Source organism: Neolamprologus multifasciatus, chromosome 11 (assembly GCF_963576455.1).
Source record: "Neolamprologus multifasciatus chromosome 11, fNeoMul1.2, whole genome shotgun sequence".
NCBI classification, from domain to species: Eukaryota; Metazoa; Chordata; class Actinopteri; order Cichliformes; family Cichlidae; genus Neolamprologus; species Neolamprologus multifasciatus.
This window is the reverse complement of record NC_140449.1, coordinates 11,855,229-11,878,333: the sequence shown is the minus strand read 5'-3', so window position 1 is coordinate 11,878,333 and position 23,105 is coordinate 11,855,229. Positions and strand designations below refer to the sequence as shown.

The 23,105-nt window shown below is 40.2% G+C and overlaps 2 protein-coding genes across 2 annotated transcripts; both read right to left on the bottom strand.

Moving 5' to 3' along the window:
* Positions 1–273: 273 nt before the first annotated feature.
* nsmce2 (NSE2 SUMO ligase component of SMC5/6 complex) lies at positions 274–5,423 on the bottom strand. Its single transcript, XM_085177225.1, has 6 exons — positions 5,025–5,423; positions 4,210–4,322; positions 3,324–3,477; positions 2,349–2,440; positions 1,795–1,901; positions 274–1,100 (listed from the first exon to the last, which is right to left on the bottom strand). Exons 1-6 carry the CDS (start codon positions 5,137–5,139, stop codon positions 989–991), a joined length of 693 nt encoding a protein of 230 aa, XP_085033351.1. The 5' UTR covers positions 5,140–5,423; the 3' UTR covers positions 274–988.
* A 114-nt stretch (positions 5,424–5,537) lies between these two features.
* washc5 (WASH complex subunit 5) lies at positions 5,538–18,505 on the bottom strand. The gene is made up of 29 exons (XM_085177216.1): positions 17,847–18,505; positions 17,065–17,337; positions 16,390–16,535; positions 16,147–16,231; positions 15,830–15,930; positions 15,303–15,495; positions 15,039–15,191; positions 14,767–14,880; positions 14,096–14,267; positions 13,186–13,313; positions 12,721–12,850; positions 12,282–12,394; positions 11,655–11,821; positions 11,257–11,332; positions 10,345–10,455; positions 9,839–9,979; positions 9,238–9,318; positions 9,007–9,108; positions 8,662–8,841; positions 8,372–8,496; positions 8,063–8,225; positions 7,783–7,885; positions 7,630–7,709; positions 7,392–7,495; positions 7,089–7,218; positions 6,811–6,907; positions 6,469–6,622; positions 6,207–6,294; positions 5,538–5,931 (listed from the first exon to the last, which is right to left on the bottom strand). The coding sequence occupies exons 2-29, from the start codon at positions 17,248–17,250 to the stop codon at positions 5,875–5,877; spliced, it is 3,480 nt and encodes a 1,159-aa protein (XP_085033342.1). The 5' UTR covers positions 17,251–17,337; positions 17,847–18,505; the 3' UTR covers positions 5,538–5,874.
* Between the last annotated feature and the right edge of the window lie 4,600 nt (positions 18,506–23,105).

Here is a 23,105-nt window from a genome sequence, read left to right as displayed (position 1 = left end):
TATTGTGATTCCCGAGGATATTTACGCTTCTACATCCTCACACAGGAAACGGCTCGATGGTTCTTTCCTGTGATGTGGTGAACGCTGAAGTGTGTTCATCTGTGCACTTTGCTCAAAGTAAGTGTTCTGTGTGTGTGTGTGTGTGTGTTTGGGGGGGGGGAGGGGGGGGATTACCAGTGACTTCGCGTGTTGTGTAGTAAACAAGATTAGATTTGCAGAATGGCAATTCAAAATGAAGTAGAGTGGAGAAATGAATGAGTCAACAATAGCCAGTCATTTAATGCCATTTAATAGCTTCACTGGTGAAATGATCTTAGTGCTGTTTGACACACTCACTGTAGAGAGAGGGCAATTACAGATATATATTTTTTTATTCCTGATGCAAGGCTATTAAAAGATTAGCTTCACCTAGTTTCATCTCAACGCAGCCTTTGTTTGTTTCTTCTTTTGAAACAAAGACCCTTCACAAGGAGCGAGAGCAGGCTTAATCACATAAGTGCATTCCCACAGATGTAAAAGAACTGTTTGTTTATGGCTCATTCACTGAGCCCATTTTTTGAAGGATTTTATTTTAAGTAAAAGATCATCCTTTCTTGGATCTACAGTTGCCATGTTGGCCAGTAACCCTAGATGTAGGTGAAGCTGAGAAATTAGGAGATTCTCAAAACCCTGAAGCACCTTTCTGCACTGACTTTAAGCAAACACTGCCCTCACGTGGTTCAGTAGATTTACTGCATCAGATAGACTCTTGAACTAGCCACCACAGACTGAAAATACTAAACATGTAATTATCTTACTATTTATTTACACTCCAGATGAAATACTATAACATGTCATCCAGATTCAACGGAGCAGCAAAAATTACAAGGTACAAATCTGAGTTTAAAAAGAATGTCATATATAAACATTCTAGATTCTCAGTGTACAAAATTGTTACAGGAAAATGTATTTCTTTAACTATTGATTATTTCCATAGAAATGTTCATTATTAAGTCCGTTTTTTCTGCCTCTTGTAGCTCTGGATCCTTCTCCTCAGCATCTGGTCAGGAATGAGGTCAGAATCTTTTACATCTGTATTTCCACAGCCCACCACGGGACAGCTACGGAGCAGAGACACACAGAGAACCTTAACTTGCTTCAGACATTTAAACACACACAAACAGTTGCAGAACAGCTCAAAAAAAGCTTTTTGTGCATCAGTTTCATATTAGCTTTGCCCCGTTCATCGCTGGGTAACTTAAGTTGTTACACATCTGCTTAAACTTGCTTTATTATTTCCTGTGCCAGTGCTCGCAGTTTGATTCTGATTGCCTATCAGCAGCCAGACTTCCATCTTTTGTGTTCTTATTATAATGTCTGCATTCTACACTGAGGAGTCCCCTGACGTTACACATGCTGTGATAAACTGGATGACTTGAACGGTGGGAACTTCGAGGCTGCTAAAGCATTGGGAAAGGGATGTGTGATGAAATGCCATTTACTGCAGGTACAACACCATTTCTTCATAAACCTAATCTCAACAAGGAAAACATACTGCTGCAGTAATTGAGTGCAGTGACCACAGTCAGGACCCAAGACAATAAGCAAGTTTATTTTTCAGCAACACTGCTGCTGGGATTTTATCAGTGTTCCTGCAGGATCAGCCACATTTAATTTGACTCCAACATCAAAGCAGCATAATAAAGGCAATGTAAATTAAGGCAGCCTGCTGGTCCCACACCAGCCTGCAGTGTTATTTACTGCTAGAAAACCTGACTCCACTTTCTAACGGTCCTCAGAGATGCAGTGTCTTACCGGCATTTCTTCTTCTGGCTGTCTCTTGTTTTGATCAGGTTTAGGATTGCTGCTTCATCATAGTGGTGGTTACACTTCTTGTTCTTTACCGGGTTCACCATTTCCACCTTGAACAGAGGCACAAAAGAATAAGTTTCAAGTTACCTGTGTTTTGTTGAAAAAGCAGTTTGAACAAGCAAGCAAGATCAGAATGATGCATTTTGCAGAAACATCATCTTACAGTCAAGATTTTGGTTTTGTTTTTTTTCTGCGTAGACACATTTTGGCACCCACCTAACATGTTTTAGCCTGAGCCAAATGAAAAACACCAATATTGTAATAATCTTGGGACTGATGTGAAATTCTGTCATAATTAGCCCCCAAATTTTTTGGATTGTGACCATGCAAACTCTAATGAGCTCAACCTTTAGTCCAAATTAATGTCTGTGCCTAAACTGAAGGAATACCCCGACACATAGATGGGCACAATGAAAACATAACACCTCTGAGGCAAAGACAGAGGCATGAAAACACACTGGATTAATCTACCTGTAATCTACAAATCTAATCAGTACCTGTGTGAGCGGGCAGGTAAAGTTGACTTGACTCTGTGTCACAGCGATGTCCTCATCGAGCTCCTCCATGCTCTCTGCTGACTCCTGGTTAGCTAAAAACAACCACAATGCACATGCGGTTTGCTTCCATTTGTCCACTCAGAGTAAAAATGATTCAACTTGATGGCCATACCACCATCCACCAACATTTACTGCACACACATGCACACACAAAACTTGATACACAACACTCCCAAACAAACATAAAACAAACTCATCTTTTTTTTTTTAGTCTGCGCATAAATTTCATATCTACAATTGTTGTCCTGGCACATCTACAACTACTGAAGAACTCAAAGGCTAACTTGAGCCCAAAGTATTAAAAACTGCTCTCTATATGTGGCCTTTGTAAACTCCTCCATAGGATTATGCTATTCAACATATTTATATTTCAGCCTTTAAGCAAGCAGAACTGAATCCTCAAATTGTTTCCCTTAACAGGAACATGAAGTAATACTAATTCAGTGAATACTAATGGGCTAAGCCCTCACAGAACACACTGCAACGATCACCTCGGCTCGCAAAGTTCATGCTTCAAAGTGGGTTATCACATTTGGCTCTTTTTTCAGACATTTTCATTTTAAGTCAGCTCGTGAAAATAACATACTTAGCATAATGTAGCCTATAATGTCTACAGAGACTCACAAAAGCATGGCACTATATGAGGCCGGCATAGCTGTAATTAGTAAGAGTTAAAAAGCAGAAAATAACAGCCACAGGGTGACAGCGAAACAATCATTCAACAGTAAACAAAGGAAGCTGCGTGTTTTAAAATAAAGCTAATTATCCTAAAAAAGAAAGGCACATCCCAAGATCTCTCTGCTCAGCAAGAAGTCCTCAGATAGCACTGCTATTATCAAAGTCCATTAGAAGTCCTGAATGCACTGCGGCGAGTCTAATTCAAGTAAATCTCCTCCTTCTCTCCACAGGCCTTACCTTGTTTGAAAGAGTTTTTGACACTTTCCTTGAAAGCCATTACTTTCTGGTGAGTGTGCAGGTCAGCGTCAGAGAGTTGGGCTATTCTCTCTGTGAACTGCTCCTTCACTTTGGCAGACAGGCTGAACATGGCCTCCGGCTGTTGCGTGGTTACCTACAATGATTGAAATGTGTTATATAATTTGCAATAATCTACATTTTGTATTTAATTCAGAAATGCTTCACAAATGCCTGAGGTTTGCGTCATCTTCTGAACATAGTGTTAAGAGTTTTCCACGTCATCGGCTACGTCACCATGGTGACGTATGCTACACTCTGCACAAGATTATGTTCAGCCATTCCTGACGATGTGATCTAACCTGCTGAGCTGTATGTTAGTAATGACAGAATCAGATGCAGCTGAATAATCTGCGTGTGTTGTGATCCCATGGGACACTTTCTGCTCTATTCCCCATTATCACTGAAAATATTCAAGTGCTGAAAAAATGTTGCTAAACTGACTTTTATGTTGACTTCATTATGAGTCATAATGTTTATAACTGTGTGACATTTAAGAGCTCTAATGTGCAGCTCTGACTTCACGCAGAAAAAGCAGCATTAACAATGCACTGATTATTTAAAGACAATAATATTTCAGCATTCCACTTCTTGCCTTATTACCCGCACAAGTGTTGCATTTTGCTGGGGGTTTTTTTTTTATTCTTGTTAGCATTTCAACATGTTCCTCTTGAGTCAACTAGGCATCACCTGATGGATCTACACTATGCAGCAGAACAGTCAAATGGTGCATCAAAACTTTCCCTACAATGAACAGGGTTTAAGCACACTGTTGTAATATCCATTATCTCAGTCACCTAATGCAAGGAAACCTTCAGGCTGCTCTCACCTCAGCTGTAACTTGTTGCACCACATCAACAAAGTAGTTAATCTCCCTGTCCAGCTTGGCACACTCCAGAATCATGGCCTCCATCTGTTTGATGCCCGGGTTCATCTCGTCATCTTTAACAAAAGTGCACACCAAAGAAGTAATCACTTAAGCAGTCACACCATAACACACACACACACACACACACAAACAACTATCAGATCTTTGGGAATCACCTTGTTTGTGCAAAAATCCTATGTAATGTCTGTCCAATTGTGTTATCTTTGGCATTCTTCATAGATTCAACTAAAAAAAAATTGTTACTAGCAGCCTGTCACAAAAACACAAAGTGCCTAATTATACAACTTAAAATCAGGTCTTTGCTAAGTTATTTAATATATGTCGACATGACACTGGGTTCCTTGAGGTAGGTGCCTTCTTTTTTTAATATTAAAGTGATTCATAGGCCAGTATTCAATGGCTTAGAAAAGAATGAAAAACATTCCTAAAAAATGGTCAATAAAAAAGCAGTCAATGTCCAAGGAAAATCCTTGCAACATTTTCAGAGAGCCCAAAGAACTGCTGCACAAGACTATTTTGAAAACATTATAGGAAAGTCTGGCTCCTTTTTAGCCAATTTATAAAGAAGTGATGGGTAGCTTTTGCATAGTACTGTAAATGTACGCTCCAAAATTAGTTATAAATCTTAAAAACAAATCTAAAGCACATAAAACATTAATTATAGACGTGAAAATATATCTGGTAAGCGAATAATTAATGTAGAGATTACAGATGGAGGTGGTGAGCAGTACGATGAGAAAACCTTTAATATTTACCCTGAGCTTCCGCCAGGTCCATAGCCACGTCTGTCACAATGTCCATACCTGTCCCGATATCAGCCTGACAGGATTTCAGACTCGACAGAGTTCCATGAACAGCGCTCAGAGACATTGTGAAAGCTACCTTTATTACTTTGGGACTACAAACCAGAGCTAAATTTAACGTGCTTTTAACGTTAACGTTAGCCTAGCTTGCTAACAGGTATCTAGTTCTGCCGGCAAAATGACCGACACCTACATGAACGTCAAGTACTGTTTCAAAAATGCTTTTAGTATAAAAATAACAAGTGAAACGTAAATAAACTATAGAAACTGTGGATGCTATACAAACGCACACAAATCACCCGCTAAAACGGAGCCACAACAGAAGCTAACTTCTAACTTCCGGCTATGGTTTTTCAAGGTAAAAGCTTTAACAAAATATGTTTAAACGTAAGGAAAACAAAACTGCCTTTTTAATAGAAAGAATCGTATTTATTAATCCATTTGATTTATAAATGGCACAGAATCTTAGTACATAAAGGTGTAAGAGTAATTTATTTGCATTTTAATGTTCTTTTAATTTACAATCTGTAAGTGCAAGACACTGATAGTTAGCAGAATGAAATGTAAGTAAACAAATCAAAAGGCCCCACATTTGACATATCACTGTAGAATAGGCACAGTGAATAATAATAAAATAGTATTAATACCTGTGGTCATGCTTGCTGGAGCACATAAACCTAACAAATCAGTTGTTAATTATTAGTAACACCTGTGCAGTCACTACATTGAGACAAAATGTCTGCAGTGAAAAAACATTCGGCAAAAAACCCAAATCTTTAAATGAAAATCTTCATCCATATCTTCACAGTATTGTTCTGAACTCATCAAAAATATAACTGGGCACATGAGCTTCCGCCACCTTAAAAACACAGAAAACACAAGGAAACACATGTTACTGTTACACAAATATAGTAGAGTACAGATGCAAAAAATAGTATTTTAAAATCTTTTCCCATAGCTGATGGGTATTAAATCTGGCTGTCCAATAATAATGCTCCTAAGCATATTGATGTTTCAACATTTCAGCTCTACAGTACACCTGGGTACTGTCAACTTTGTCAACTCTTATCATTTACAACCTCTTAAAATATTTTCTAACACTAACACAAATAATATAGGGAAAGTTGCACCTACCTTACGTGACAGTTTTGTGTACTTCACGTAGTCTTCAAGGAACATCAGAGCTCCCACCACATCAGAAGGCATGTCAGGGATTTTCTGACTATAACAGGATCAAACGGAAGCTTTAATATGATTTCATGAGGCTATAACCAGATACATTTTATGTCCGGTTACACGATCCACAATCATCACCAAAGAAACCTACCACACAGAATATTTGATTTTGAATCTTATTTTAGAAATCTTTCTGAAGTTGTGAAGTCTGTTTTGCTACCTTGTGCACTGCTCCATGATTGAGCGGATGAATTGACCAATGAGAGCCAGGAACTGTTGTGTGTATCTGGAGTGGAACTGCTTGAGCAGGGTGAGCAAGCCGAGCACCAGTGGAGGCCAGTCGACCGGGTCTGTTGCTTTCCTGCAGGTCATTCCTGCCATAACACAAAACATCAAATTAAGACCACATTCAGAGACATTCAGGGTTTCTGAAAAATAATAAAGTCTGCTGCAACTGAACTAAGTGAAGAGGCGGCAGGGTAGCCATTGTACTCAAAACTGTATAACCTGATCTCTTATCAACTTCAAACAGGTTACAGTGAACTAATGGGGAAAAAATCACCTTGGTTTTTGTTGTACTGAAGTTTAGGCAGCTGAGCAATAATAAAGAGGAAGTTGATGATGGGGAAGTACGGGAGGCGCTTTGTAGTGATGTAGATCTGTTTGAAGCATAAGTAGAACAAAAAGAGTCGGAACACGAACATCTGCTAATGTATAGCCAAAGAAAGCAAAAAACAGCTTGCATTTTGTGGTCGTCATTGAAAAGACTCATTTCGATTCAGGTGAAATCAGAACAAGGCTAACTGATTATGTGGGAAGAGATGCCCCTTCTGTTCAAACCTTGTTGAGAGGATTGTGAATGCCAGCAGCCTCCAGGTAGGCAGTGATATCATACAAAAGAGTGTTGTCCTCTTTAGGATAAGGCAGGGATGGGTCCTGGTAATGGGCCTCAATGTCTGCCAGCAGAGACCTGGCAAGAACATAATCAGATTCAGCATAAAAGAACAGTGTGAGACTAAAACAGATATGATGCAATTAGCAGGAGCATCCATCATGAAAGTCATTAACACAGAGTAGCACTTGGGGGGTGAGTAAAGGAAACATAAAAACAATTCAGTGCCATTATGGTAAGAATATACAGACTTGTTGAGGTTTTCCAGTGCAGCCGCCAAGTGTTTGGAGTCAAACTTGCAGGAGTAGTTAAGCTCATTAGCGATCTGCTGTCTGAGAATCTGCATCTGACCAACCTTCAATAAACACATGCATTCAAAATTATTTTAATCTCTTCATCAGAAAATTGTGACAATAAAGACCAAAAAAAAGGGATTTTCTTCTTTTACTTTTATTTTCTATTCACTAACGTGGGAACATGGAGCAGTACCTTCATGATGGCTTCCAGATATGTACCCCAGATCTTCTGGGATTTGGCCACAGCACTGCTGTAGACTTTGCTGCCATTAGCTACAGCAACAAAAACAATAATTAGATCTGTACAAGAAAAGGCAGGTTATAGATTCTCTAAGTGAATACCTACCCACAATGCCTTGGACTGGACTGACGGCACCTTGCAATGTTCTGAAGACCTCCACCACAGCTTTGTCCTTCAGGATGGTCTTCTGAAGTATTGTCAGGAAGTTCTGATGAGACAAACACACACATTACTACAATCTGGGAGCCATACTAAATGCACTAAAGATACTACCAAGATTGACATAATTTCAGGGTTTGATCTTTGCTGACCTGAATGGCATCTTTTTTTTTCTTTTTTGGGGGGGGGTGGGGGGGGATACTGAGGTAAATATTGGGGTAAATACCTGAAGTTCCCTGACAATCATGAAGCAGAGCAGGCGGTCCAGTCCGTTAAGGCCAAATGTACCAAGGGTGTTCTGGATCTCAGAGAACAATCTGTTGTTAGTCACCTCCTGGTGGCTCTTCAGGTCATACCAGGTATTCATCTGGTCAATGTAACATGTCACCCTATAGAAAGAATCAGTTTATTCCACCATCAATAAACTGCATAACCAAAGATTTTTTTCTTCACCATCCTCAGATATAAACTCAGTTATTCTGCTAATTTTGCTAACTCTTATTTCACTTCCACTGTTATGTCTGAGGAGACATACTTGGGATCAGTGATTCGGAGGATTTCTCTGCAGAGACGACCGATGAAGGTGGCAGACTCGTCCACAGAGGGAAACTTGGGAATAGGAATGTGGGTGGACTGGTGCACGCTCTGCCAGTCCTGGATCTGAAGAGAAGCAAGAAACAAGCCAATCAGCCAACTGCTATTACTGAGAAACAGCCAAACAACTAGAACGCGCCCCTGACTGATAGATAAGAAAATCTATCAGTCAGGGACAAACTGCTCTCAGTGCACTACTCAGGGAAAAGGAGAAAGCGTGTGAAGTTCGACCTTGGTTCTGAGAAAACTGTTGCACTCCTGTTCCACATTATAGTTGACGATGCGGGACACTTCCTCCTGCCAGATTTTAAGGCCATAAATGCTGACGTAGTCCTGGATGTATTCAAACGACCTGTAGAAGCCATCCATGGTGGCGCCCATCTCCTTTAACTTGGGCATCAGTTCACTGGGCTGAAAGAGTTCAGTATTTTTTCTCTATTATTTTATTTCACTGCTGTTAATCCTTCAATATCATTGGGAAACTTAACATGGAAACTGGTCAACATGGAGCAAATATATCACAAACTTTATCTGATGATTAATAATCCATAACATGCAACAGGTGTAGCGTCTCACCTTTGCCTTTGGATTGAATATTAAGCCTTTGTGCAGTGCATAAGCCACCCTCTTCACCAGCTCCTTCCTGATGCCATCCTCCAGAAGCTGCTTAGGATCCACCTTAAACATCACAGTGTGTTAATAAAGCAAACCTGTGCTGCACCAAATCCCTCAGCAGGATTGTATTAATCTTCTGAAAGACAGAAATCTTTGTTCTCAAAGTCCAGAAACCTTAATCACTGCATTTACCTTGATGATCCCAACGAGAGTAGTCTTCATCATTAAAATGCCCTCAGTGAAAATAGATATGTCATGAGTTAGTTTTGCCACCTGCAAAGACAAAGAGCAGAACGATGTTTAGGCATGCAAAAATATAATATATATGAATAATATTGATATCAATCATTGATATAAAAGCCAATGTTTTGTTTGATTTTCAGTCTAAAAAACAAAAAAATGATCTTATTTTCATTTCAAGGCACTGGACTGCAATTCCAAATATGACTGAAAAAAAATTAAAAAGTAACTTCAGTACTTCACACTCTAATTAATCCAATTCAACTAAGTCTGCTGGCACAATCTGTTTCCATATCACGCTTCCTTTTCCAATTTGTATTTCACATCAAAAGCTGTGAGCAGATTGAAAAATGTTAGCATGATTGCCTCTGACTCCCATACAGCTGATGAGGCGAGATCAAAACAGAACAAAATGAGCTCTCTTATCTATTTTTTATTATTTTATTTTATACAACATCTGAAGATATTTTTTTCCCCCTTTCTTTACGTCAATGACATTCTGATCAACACTCAAGGGGAAGGAGACAGTTTCATACACATCAGTTTGTCTCACTTCATAGCGAGCCGTCAGTTGGGCGTAGTCCTTTAGCTTGTCCTTGTCCAGCCGTGTGGGCACCTCCATAATGTCGTGGATCTGAAGCTTGATTATTTTGGCCAGCGAAGTGAACATGCTCTCTGGGATAATTTGCAGCACCTGGAAGCAAGAAGATTAAAAAAAAGGACTGTTTATTGTATATCCATTAGATCAAGGATCTCGAGTACAGCCAGAAGGAAAAAATCTTCCAGCATAAAGTTATAGCTAAGAAGTTACCACAACGTCAAGGTACAGATGCACTAAGCACTTCTTTTTGGGTACATTTGCCAAACAGATGGTTTTTCAAAAATTCATCATTCCTGCAGCTGCTACAGCACTAATACTGACAAACAGTTTGCAGCACGCAGAGCTCATTTGTTAAAATTACGAGACTACACACTAGGAGAATATTAGACCAAAACATTTCAAAGCAGAAGCTTTTGTAAGAGGAAAGAGAAGCAGAAAAAAATGACATCATACACTACCTTTCTTACATAGGACACCAACTCTCCAGAGTAGAACTGAGAAACACTCAACAGGTCAGCACTGTTGGCCTGGTTGATACGCAGCAATGGAAGATCCAATGCAGACGCCAGCTGGTCACACACACACGCATACACACACACAGAAAAAATCATTTTTAAATCACAGGTAACATTTCTCTATATCGAGACGATGGTCCACGTGTTACACGCTGAGCAGACTGCAAAAAAGTGACACGAATTTCCGAATTTTTTGGATGCATACTTGTGTAATGTATAGGTTTTAGCAGATAATTTGTCCGGAAAAAATACACAGAACAAAAAATGAAGTTAACATAAATCATAAGGAAGCTCCTGATGTTTCTAAACAAGAAAAGGAAGAAACTGAGGTTTTGAGGCAAAAAAGTATTAATTTTTTAATTTGTATATTCAGCACTGTTGCGTGTTTAGAGCAACATCACACTCGTCGACAAATGCAGTGGCTTGATTAGTCAGATTTGTTTATTTGGATCTAAAAAATCTGAAAAGTTCAGCTTGATTTGAAAAAATTAATGTTGCAAATTCGTTCAGCAAAGTTACGTGATCGGTGTAAACAGCTGCATTAAGAATAGGCGAGTCCAAAAACGACTGTGTATATGCTGGACGTGTAAATTTGTTCATGAAATGCTACCACAGTGAATCTGCAATACTCATACATTTCGCAAGACATTTATCTGTGATGCATGAAGATATTGGTGCAACTGAAGGGGGAAAGTAGCTCTAATATGCTAAATAATGAGTGCTACTACAGTGAGTCAAGAAGCAGTGAATCTGAAAAGTCAAACTGTTTGACGATAACACTGTTTAGCACTCAGTCGACAGTCATATTGTAATCGGCATATTTTGTCCCACTCCTAAACATAAATAGACCCTCACCTTCAGAAATGTAGCTCTCAGTTTGGTAACCATGGATGGGTTGACTCTGATGCTCTCCTGCATAATGGATGTAAAGCTGTAAAATAAAGCACAAGTCAGGAAAAAAAGACGAATTCATCAACACAGACAAACCAAAAACACAAGTGAAATAAATCAAAGCCAAAACACTTGCAGTGTTCTGTGGTGGTTTTGTGATGGTTTGCAATATAGAAAGGTAAGCAGAATGAGTTGCTGCTGTGTTTTGCAAACCAAGTGAAGAGCACAGTGACTGTGCTCCACTAAGATTCACTAACCTGATGACAAAATTAAGAGATACTGTGTCTATATATGACACTAGTTAAACTTACTACTTTACACTGGCCTTATTTTGTTTATTAAGTAAACAAATAAGTAAATACCTGTCAATAATCTGCCACGCATAGGACAGATCTCCAACTATTTGCATGGTAATAAGGACTTCTTCTTTGATATTGATTGTGCGGATCATCTGGTGCAGGAACTTCCTGGTGTCAGCCAAGAACTGACAAACTTGCAGGTTGGACTCCAGCTGGTGGAACTCCTGGACCTGAAGTCCAAAAGGAGAAGGTTTTATAGGCACAGTCTGACAGCCTTTCTTTCAATATTTTTTAAAATAGTAATAATAATTTTGTATTGGTATTGATTACATTTCTTGCAATTATCAGCAGCTTTATATAAACATGTTCCAAGCTTTGCTGCCAAATTCGATTAGTTCCAGTTCAGTATTTTTAATATATGTTGGCAGGACAGAGCAGAAAATGATGCCACTGTGCCAACACAATATTCCTATTACATAATCCTCTGTCTTTCTATTTACATGCATTTAATAGCAGTAAAAAAAAATCGTCTCTTAATTTTTCCACCATTCTGAAACACTGTACTTGGATTTGCTTGTTTTCTATGGATGAAGTTAAGGCAATCAAAACATAGTATTAGCACCATTGTTACCTTACACTGTGCTAATCCAAAAATGTAAAGCCATGCTGAAATATAATTATCATGCTCACCTCTACAAGAGCCTGTATCAGCTGGACCGTCTTCCTCCCAGCAGCCGTGGAGTCCTCATAGTTCAAAGACTCAATCTGCTTTGAGATTTCCCTGAACCAGGCCTGTAAGTTCTCTGCCAAGGACAGTAAAAGTGTGTCATTGAAGCAGATACAAAATGTTACCAAAGTATTTCACAAGCGGCAGTTACGCTCGAGGTAAGTATGACAGATGTAAATTTAATCCGCCGCTCCCTGCGTGTGTACTTTTAATGCATTTTTTCCATCTTGTTTCCCTGCCTCAACGTTTTCCTCTGAACGCCTTCAAGCTTAAAATCTTTTAAGATTTCATGTCCCAACACTGAAATAATCCAAGCTGCATGCCCGAGGCTCCGATAGTCAGAACTACTTTTCAACGCTGTGTGTAAGTCTTCACCTTATCCATTCTCACAGTGTAACTCACCATTTTTCTCCACCCTGGTAAGAGGTTTAACACCAGAGAAGACTTCAGCCAGCTCAGTCATTCTCTCTGATCCCTCCTTCTTGTAGCTCTCCCATTTGATCTGCTTCTCTGACAGCATCTGCTTGAACATCTGGAAGAGGAATAGCGCAGATGCTAAGCTGATGAGGGAGGATTAGTCAGATGAGATGCGTAATTAGAACATTACATTTGTGTCCCCTCCAAATGACACACAGGCTAGCCATATGCTACCTGACAGTAGGCTAACAGGCAACCAGGCGGACACACCTAATGAGGACTACAGCTGGACAGATCACTTTGAAATTATAAAGGAACTCATTTTCCATTTTTACTCTTTAAAAAAGAGAAAAGATCACTTTAAAGAAATGCTACACTTTTGTCTTTAACATTTTTCACTTTTTTCCCTGTGATCATTTATATTATGTAACACTGATGAAAGACTCTCACCTCTTTGAGTGTGAACTCAAACTGAGCTGTGTCGAGCAGCAGCTGGAAAAGGATCTTAGGTTTGTACTTAGAGTCATTAAGTACTTGGTCTTTGATCTGACGAAGGCGCTTGTTGTTTGGGTCATAGGCTATGAGACAGAGGATGACTGATCACAAATCAATACACTATTTTCACCAACATCACCTTTATAAATGTTTGGACTTCATTGGACATTTACTTTACGAACAGTGTCATTTCAATACAGGTAAATTAAAATTAAGGATCAGATTTCAGAGTTCATTTCAGACTCATCCTTGACTTTACACATTTACAGTCATGTGTAAAATCGTTTTCAGAATACCCTTACTGCTCCCATAGGAGCGAAGTGGCAGCCAGGTGCTGCTAAATCAAATGCACTTGATTAACTCATCATTAGCAAGTGTCAGCACCTCTATAAAAGTTGACGTTTTGGAAATTTTCTGGTCTGGAGCATTCAGGTGTGTGCTAAGAGAATACCACAATCTTCCCAGAAGTGGACGTGCCAGCATCACCCTACTGGTCAGACTGTGGAATGCTCAGAGGAAGTTAAAAATAACTAAACGGTTAGTTTGTGTGTGTATTTTCAGAATAACTGAAAAGGAAAAGAATCAAGGTGCTGCAATGGCCAGTGAAGATCCAGATCTTGACCTGATTGAAATGCTGTGGCATTTAAACGAGATATGCTCTGAACTGAAGCAACACTGTAAAGAAGAGTGGGCCAAAAAGTCCTCCACAGTGTCATACAGAAAAAAATACTTCAAGTTGTTGATGTTAAAAGTCTTTTTTTACAAGCTGAATTATGGGGTTTACTTTGTTTTTCACAGGACTGTAAATGCAACACAAGTGCTTACACCAATGTAAATGAGGAAAAAAGAAACCGCAGTATCTCACCTGACTCTGCAGAGTGCAACATCAGCCAGCGAATAGCAACATTGCAGTCTCTCAGACAGTTGAGCAGTTTTGGGATGTTGTCCAAGATAATTTCCTCCCTGAGGAAACCTTCCTTTAGCAGCTGCTGCACCTGAGGCCTCAGGCTTTCCATGCTGGCTGCATATCGAGTAGCCTACACGTATGGTGAAAAAAAAACATGGCTCTTATATACAGTGCACCATCTTTCATTCGGGGTAGTCAATTATTCATACATTCACTCCCACTAGTGGTCATTAGTAAGAATGGCCTGGTCTGCAGGTGAAAGACTAAATGTGGATTATTCAGTTAGCTCCTCCTGCCGTGTGTGTGTGTGTGTGTGTGTGTGTGTGTGTGTGTGTGTGTGTGTGTGTGTGTGTGTGTGAGAGAGAGAGAGAGGGAGAGAGAGAGAGAAAGGACTTTTTAATGACTCTTACAGCGTACAGCTCTACAGGCATCCCCATATTTTAAATGAGCTTTCCGGGAAAGGTTTATGAATGGCTTCCTGAAATTTGTTTCTGTTTACATTCTGTGCTGTTACAAATTCTGTGCACGCTGTCATCACTACCCGCACAGAACAAATAAGCACACTGCAGGACTGTAAATGAAAGAATCGGAGGTGTCTCTGACATTGAAGCTAATGTATTTTTTAATACCTGCTCTTTGATGTTAGCAGAGTCCAGGGTGTAGTTGAGCGCAGTCTTGGCAGCTTTGTATGGTTCCCAGGCTTCCACCAGGTTCACTGTGATCCCCATGTAAATACTGATAACCTGCAGAGAGACTACACTTCAGAAAAATATGCTCAACATTAAAAAAAAAAAACTGAGCCAAAACATGGCACACATTTAAAAATAAATGACATAACATTTTATAAAGATGTTTATATTCAGATCTACTGCAAATGGAAAAGACTTAACAAGTGCCTCACCCAATTATCAGGAAAGTATTTGTCTACTATCTCCCGCATCTTTGCCTGCTGGGTGTGCAGTATGGAGGGGCTGAAGAAGAGGCAGACGTAGAGCATGGCCGCCTGGTTAGCCAGTGCTGTGCTGCGATGTTCTGGTAGAGGATACGCAGAAACCTGGAGGAGAAGAGGAAAACGTCTTAAAAATGTGTAATGAGGGAAACATGGTGGGACAAGATCTGTTATTTAGTTTAACCACAAAGAGATTTTGGACCAAATGTTTCTCACTTGGTTGTAGATGTCATCCGAGCGCAGCCTCCCAATGACCATGCTAGTAAAAGTGGCACTGATGGGAACTCTCTGGAAGTAGCTCTCTGGGTAGTTGGCTGGTCGTTTGGCTCCAGGCTGGCTGGAGTAGCCGGTGCTACGCAGGAGCTTACAGATATCATCCAGGTTGGAGTCGCCCGAGGAACGGGCAGCACTGAAGAAAAAAATGTGTTTTTCCAAATAGAAGAATGCATTTTTGGTGCCAGTATAACCCCCAAAAAAGTAATAATATAAAGAAGAAGAATTATTAATAGCCGTGAAATACAACTGGAATGTTATTTATAGGTAAACAGCATCCCTCTGTGTGTAGTGTACACTTTTGTGTCAGCTTACACTGACACAGGAGTTAACCTTTTGGTGAGTCAAGTAAGTGACTCACCCTCACTGGAAGCAAGCTCACTGGCTAACAGGTGATTGGAGTGCACTGAGCAAGTGAGTCACAAAGAGAGTGTCATGTGGATGTGTGGGGATGTGAGTCACAAGCGCACCTGTATCTATAATAGGAAACAAGCATCCTCTCTCTGACTTCTCCTTCAATTTTTTGGTCAATAACCAGCAGCATGACTCCATACAGGTAGAGAGCTTCACACTGGGAGAAGAGAAAACATGACCAATCAGTTCCTGGAGTGCCGTTTCGTTTTGTTTGATGTGTTGTTTTGAGGGTTAAGCATGCACATTCATCTGACACGGGCGACTAATTCTAACCAATTCAGGAACAGATATTTAAAGATGTAAGCCTGCATGTAATGCAGACTTGTTTTGTAATGTTACAAAATTTAAATGAATTTGCATTTGTGTTACTTACTAGGAGCTGTTTCCCATCCTCATTTAGAAGCACAGTCTCCAAGGTCTGCTGAATATAAACACCCTCGTGTAGGTCATCCAAATATCTTAAGAGAGGGAAAAAATAGCTCATCGACATCTTTTAAAACAGGGCTTTTTAGCATGTGGTTAAACGGAAAACAGTGTTCCTCACGGTCAAGCACTGTGGTTTTAGTTTCTGTTTGATTAAGACATAATTAATTCCAATAATTCCATCTCATTATACCTGTTAAGATCCACTATGTATTTGTGGACGCTCTCAAAAGCCAGATAGAACCTTGACAGAATCTCGATGTTGTTCTCTCTAAACTCTTCATCCAAGTCCTGAAGCTCCGGTTTGGCTTCCAGCTTTCCTTCGTAATACTCAGGACCCTGAACAGGAAGCAACATTGTGTGACAATGCAAAGCAAATCCAAACAATGCCGAAAGACAGCTGAAACTAAAGCAATAATACTGCTTTTATTATCTTTTGCTTTTTAGGAAGACTAAAGTCAAATACATGGCTGAATATAAAGTTTTACATACAAAGTTGACAATGTTCACAAATAGTCAATGTGTCCCCCTCCGGACACATGGCATATATCCATACAATCTCTGGAGTCACTGCAGCCACTACTGTGTGCTACCTACCGGCAACCCTGTGAAACTCCCCTCTTTCTACCAGTACATGTTTTGTTAGCGGTGAACAGCAGCAGAATTAAAATACACTTTACAATCAGATTATCCTTTTTCACACATTTTTTGATCCTGCCTGGCCTAAGAGCTAATGCCAATCCGCTCTGAGGCTTTCCCTAATTCATGTTTACTCCACCTACCGCCTACTAGAAATCCTGCCAAATCTCAATGAGGAAGTGGTCCCAGCTAATGAAAGGATCTTTTGAATTCCTGATGTAGTTCATACCTTGAAGTAGCTAAAGTCACAGATAATGTCTCCATATTTCTGCTGGTCACTTTTGTCCTTGAGTCTAAAAACTGCAGGGATGAAGTCAGAGAGGCGCAGGAGCTCAGCAATGATGGCATTTCCTCTGGAAACTATCCTGAGGATAGCCTGGCCGCACAGGTTGTTGTCTGCCAGGAAGTCCACCATAATGGATACAGGAGGACGAGGAAGACGAGGAGGAGGAGGAGGAAGATAGTGTAATAAGCTTTATTGCAGCAAATACTGTAGCTACACCTGAAAGACAAAGGAAAAGTGAAAAAAGTCAACTTAAAACAACACGCAGGCTCTCTGAGGCCTTTCTGAACCTGCAGGACATTTGTCGCACAGACAACAGAAAGAGCTTATTACAATCTATTGGCATCATTATTACAACAATTGACTGCGACGAGGAGATGTTATTATCATTTATAAGCATCATTTTCTCACATTTCAATCTTGACGTGTCTGCGTTTGTAAAACCTAAAAACCTTAAGGGTTTCCAATGTTCCTGTTTCTTAGAGACAGACCAAAAACAGAACCGAAGTTAGTATATGATTGTAACCTGTAACTATAAGATATCACTGAGCTAACGTTAGCATGTAGCCTACCTGCTAACTACTTTCATTAACTCTTAAGCTGAAGATGACACACGAGCGCGTGCACAGGTCCAAACATCACGTGAGTGATTACCCTTTTACATTTTGACGTCTGAGTCGAGAGTGTACCGTTTAAAAACCCCAACACTGCTGGAGAAAGGTACTTACCTCCTTGCAGCTCCTCTTCCCTGTTTACTTCCTCATGACCAGCCACATGACTTTGCTGCTGGGTGTGTTTGATTCTGTTCACCCACTGCCCCGGAGTCGAGCGGGAACAACTTTGTCAAACGCTTTGACCTCCACTACATGGTAATAGGCTGATGTATTATTGCTTGTTTTATTATCGAAACATACCATGGCATAAACGTTCCTGAATTTATAACATGTAATAAGAAGGGCAGCTAAGATTAACTGAAGCAGGTGTTCTGGGAATCCATCCTACCTGACAAACCATCCTACCCGTTGTTTCTGCGTATGCGCACAACACGAATTTAAGTGGCGAACCGTCCTACCTTTGTGAATGTGACCTACAAGCATACTTTAACAGCTAAAATTAAGTGGCAACTCGTCCTACCTTTGTTCATCTGAGCTAGAAGCATATTTTAACAGCTAAAATTAAGTGGCAAATCATCCTACCTTTGTTAATAAGATCTAGAAACATACTTTGACGGGTAAAATGAAGTGCCAAACCATGCTACCTTTGTGAATGTGACCTACAAACATACTTTAACGGGTAAAATGAAGTGGCAAACCGTCCTGGCTTTATGAATATGAGCTACAAGCATACTGTGATGGGCAGAGTTAAGTAGCAAACCGTCATACCTAGTTAAATTTGTGGTGGAATTAGTCTGTGACAGCAGAAATGTGCATAAACTACTTACGGTAGACGTTTTGCCAAAGGAGGATGGTTTGCCAGAACACCTGTACTTTGAAGTCAAATCAGGCAGATCCCTTATGTTTGCATATTTCCGCTAGGTGGCGACAGAGATCCACTAAACCCTCAGTTTGTCTGTCTCGCTGCTGCTGCACCACACACTCAGGACCAGACTGTGTGTAGGTTTCTTGCTCCACAGGGATAGGATCTAAACTGAAATTAAATCCACAGGGGAGAAATTCAAAATATGGTTTGCAGTCGACAAATATCACCCCCTAAAAAAAAGTGTTTTCTTGCAGGCATCTGAAACAGACCTTTCTCTAACTACTGTTGCATGAAAATATATTTGCCTGAAGCATTATTTTTGCATGTTCCCAACTTGGATTAAAAAATAAATACATTTTTTAAAAATAAAAAAAAGTTTCTATGACCAGCACATGGCCACCATGGATGAATTAGTACAAGCCTTCATTTTTCCTTCAAAACTCTGATTGAATTGGAGCTTTATTGCCGATAAGTCTAACACGCTGGCAGGCCCTTCCCTCAAAGCAGTGTGAGCCAGAGGTTAATAGCATTCAGATGGCGAGAGCTGTTTGTTTGACCTGCCACCTCTCTGTGTGACGAGAACAAGGTTTCATCTCAATCACGAGCCATTTGATGTCGTTGTGTGCCACAGCGGACTGTACAGCGTGCCCCCCCGCCCATAATTAAATTCCAACGTGGTGCAAGGGCTGACAGTCTTTTCCTGCAAAATTGCTTTATCATCTTAACCTCATCTTATCTCTGAGATACAAAAGACTCTCTGTCTCAGGCTGTTTTTACAGATTGCCCTTAATGGTTTTAAGTTTCATCATTAGTGCAGAGTAGTGACTGACAAGGAAATGGGACACAGGGTGTAACATATGGCAAAAGAGAGCTATGCCTAATGTGCTCCCTTTCTCGCCCAGCCACTGGAGTAGCATTATTCCAAAGCGTTTTATAGAGAGAACCCCTGACAGAGACCGATGCAATTTAGATTCACTGCTTGCCTCTTCATTGACCCAGCTGTCCACATGCTACACGCTGTGTCCCTGCAGCCAATGGATTCATTACCTGTTTACCAGCACACCAAGGTCACATTCTCAGTAGCACCTGGGTCAGCTATATGGGTTTCCCGGGAAGCATCATGAAAGGTTTTCACTAATGAGGTCTCTTATTACACACCTTCTTCATTAACCTTCAGGGGCCTTGAGGCTTTCCTGTGCTTGTTATCTTGATTGGTCTTTCTGGGATCTCACTAAAGAACTGCTTTAATTCTAAAAATATTAGACAAATGTGTACAGCGGGGGAAAAAAGGCTGCAATTTTATCCCAGGGAGTAATATTACACATATTGAATATTCATTTAAACATCGACAGGAGAATGACTAAATAGCCCTCATTTCTAGGCCCATTAAGAGCATTGACAGATCTCGCTCTCTCTCCCCTGAGCAGCCAGCGACCATCGACAGTAAGGTTAAGTAATTCTTCTCTGTAAGTAAAGCCACTCAATTGGCTGACAGTGACCTGCTTCATGTGTTAACTAACTTGCCGAATTTCAAATTTTGAATATTTTTCAGAAACAGCGACTCTGAAATTTATAAACTGGAGGTTTTATTATCAGTATTCAGCAGCTATAGGAGGGTAATGTCTGGTCTGGATGCACTAACACAAGGACGTGCATGGGTGTGGGCATGTGTGTGACTTGATGCATTAGTCCACACACACATACACACACATGCACACACATGCATGTGTCCCCCTCAGGCTCCATGTGCCCTTTATTAACAGCAAGTTGACTCTATTCAGCTTGACTAGTGATTAAACCTTTTCATGGCTGGAACTTTCACACCGCTGTGAACTGTGCGAGGTGATTAAAGCTGCTCAATTTGTAGTCCAGTCCCACTGCTATTCTTCTTCATTGATCTTGTTTCAGGCCCTTGAAGTGAGAGCTGCATGCAGCAGGCTTCTCTTATTGGACTTAGACAGGATGCATACTTTTCAATTCAATTTATTTATATAGCGCCAAATCACAACAAATGTCGCCTCAAGGCGCTTCATAGATACAGAGAAAAACCCAACAATCATATGACCCCCTATGAGCAAGCACTTTGGCGACAGTGGGAAGGAAAAACTCCCTTTTAACAGGAAGAAACCTCCGGCAGAACCAGGCTCAGGGAGGGGCGGCCATCTGCTGCGACCGGTTGGGGTGAGAGAAGGAAGACAGGATAAAGACATGCTGTGGAAGAGAGACAGAGATTAATAACAGATACGATTCAATACAGAGAGGTCTGTTAATACATAGTGAGTGAGAAAGGTGACTGGAAAGGAAAAACTCAATGCATCATGGGAATCCCCCGGCAGCCTACATCTATTGCAGCATAACTAAGGGAGGATTCAGGGTCACCTGGTCCAGCCCTAACTATATGCTTTAGCAAAAAGGAAGGTTTTAAGCCTAATCTTAAAAGTAGAGATAGTGTCTGTCTCCTGAATCCAAACTGGAAGCTGGTTCCACAGAAGAGGGGCCTGAAAACTGAAGGCTCTCCCTCCCATTCTACTTTTAAATACTCTAGGAACAACAAGTAGGCCTGCAGAGCAGGAGCGAAGTGCTCTAATAGGGTGATATGGTACTACAAGGTCATTAAGATAAGATGGGGCCTGATTATTTAAGACCTTGTATGTGAGGAGCAGGATTTTGAATTCAATTCTGGATTTAACAGGAAGCCAATGAAGGGAAGCCAAAACAGGAGAAATATGCTCTCTCTTTCTAGTCCCTGTCAGTACTCTTGCTGCAGCATTTTGGATTAACTGAAGGCTTTTCAGTGAGTTTTTTGGACATCCTGATAATAATGAATTGCAGTAGTCCAGCCTGGAAGTAATAAATGCATGAACTAGTTTTTCAGCGTCACTCTGAGACAGGATATTTCTAATTTTAGAGATGTTGCGCAAATGGAAGAACGCAGTCTTACATATTTGTTTAATATGTGCGTTGAAGGACATATCCTGGTCAAAAATGACTCCAAGGTTCCTCACAGTGTTACTGGAGGCCAAGGTAATGCCATCCAGAGTAAGAATCTGGTTAGTTACCATATTTCTAAGCTTTTCAGCGCCGAGTACAATGACCTCAGTTTTATCTGAGTTAAGAAGCAGAAAGTTAGTGGCCATCCAAGTCTTTATGTCTTTAAGACATTCCTGCAGTTTAACTAATTGGTGTGTGTTATCTGGCTTCATGGACAGATAGAGCTGGGTGTCATCTGCATAGCAGTGAAAATGTATGCTATGTCTTCTAATGATGCTGCCTAGGGGAAGCATGTATAATGTAAACAGAATTGGTCCTAGCACCGAACCCTGTGGAACTCCATAATTAACCTCAGTGTGTGAAGAGGACTCTCCATTTACATGCACAAATTGTGCATGTAAAAACTGTGCCTCACTCTTTCGATCCATCATGTATGAAAACTAATTAGGGTTCAAATTAGCTGCCATATATGGTTGGCATTTAGTAACATTTATGGGGTTAACTTTGTTGTTGTTTCTTTTGATACTGTAAAGACTGATACCAGATGATTGATGAGAGCAAAAAGGAGTTGACTCTTTGAAGTTTTCCCATGAAGATACATCAGACTCAAGACCGGACTCCAGTAGGATTGGTTCTGAAGAGCATACTGATCAAAATAAAAAAGAAGAAGAAAAGGATCTTTGCACTGATATGCCAGTGGGTTTTTACATATTTTATAGCCCCTGTGGAAATTTTGGCTCACATGATTGACACTTACTCAACCAGTTTCAATTTTCCCTAAGTGCACGCAAGTGGAGACACAAATACAACACCGACACACACTGCAGAAAGGCACAAAACTGCCAGGACAAGGGTTATTACATCACTAACTCTAGATGCCAAAACACTTCCCACATGGAGTTACGAGGCTAACAAGTGGTTTCAAGTCAAATAGCAAAGGCTGATTGTGGTAATGCTCTAATATCAGATTCGATCAAGCAGCAGATGTCTTTTTATTGCAAGTCATTACTGCTGTCATACTTATTAGCATATAAATGGTTTCTGGGCCTATGGAGACCTAAAAGTTATTGCATGTGTAATTGAACCTGATCTCTGCTCTGTGATTGAGATGTCCCAACACACACACTCTGTCGTGCACATTGAGCACATTGTGCTTTTTTTGTTCTTCTCATTTAAATGCGGTTTTAGGTTGTTATTTTTCCTTTAAATACAAACAGAAGAGAAGGAAACAGAGGGGGATGTTTGATGGTAATCGTCTATTGCAGTCATTATAATCAAGTTTATTTCTAACACAGCCACAGGAATAACAGTTTGTTGATAGTGATTCACAAATATCGCTGCTCCTTTTAAGTTTAATCTTTAAATGTTAAATGTAATATATATTTTACAGTACTGTCCAAACATTTTGAGCTATGTCACATTCAACAAATATCCTGACTCCCTTTCTACCCAATCATTCTTCTCCACTCTTGTTGATTAGCAAGAAGCGACAGAACACTGATCCTTTAACAGGTCAT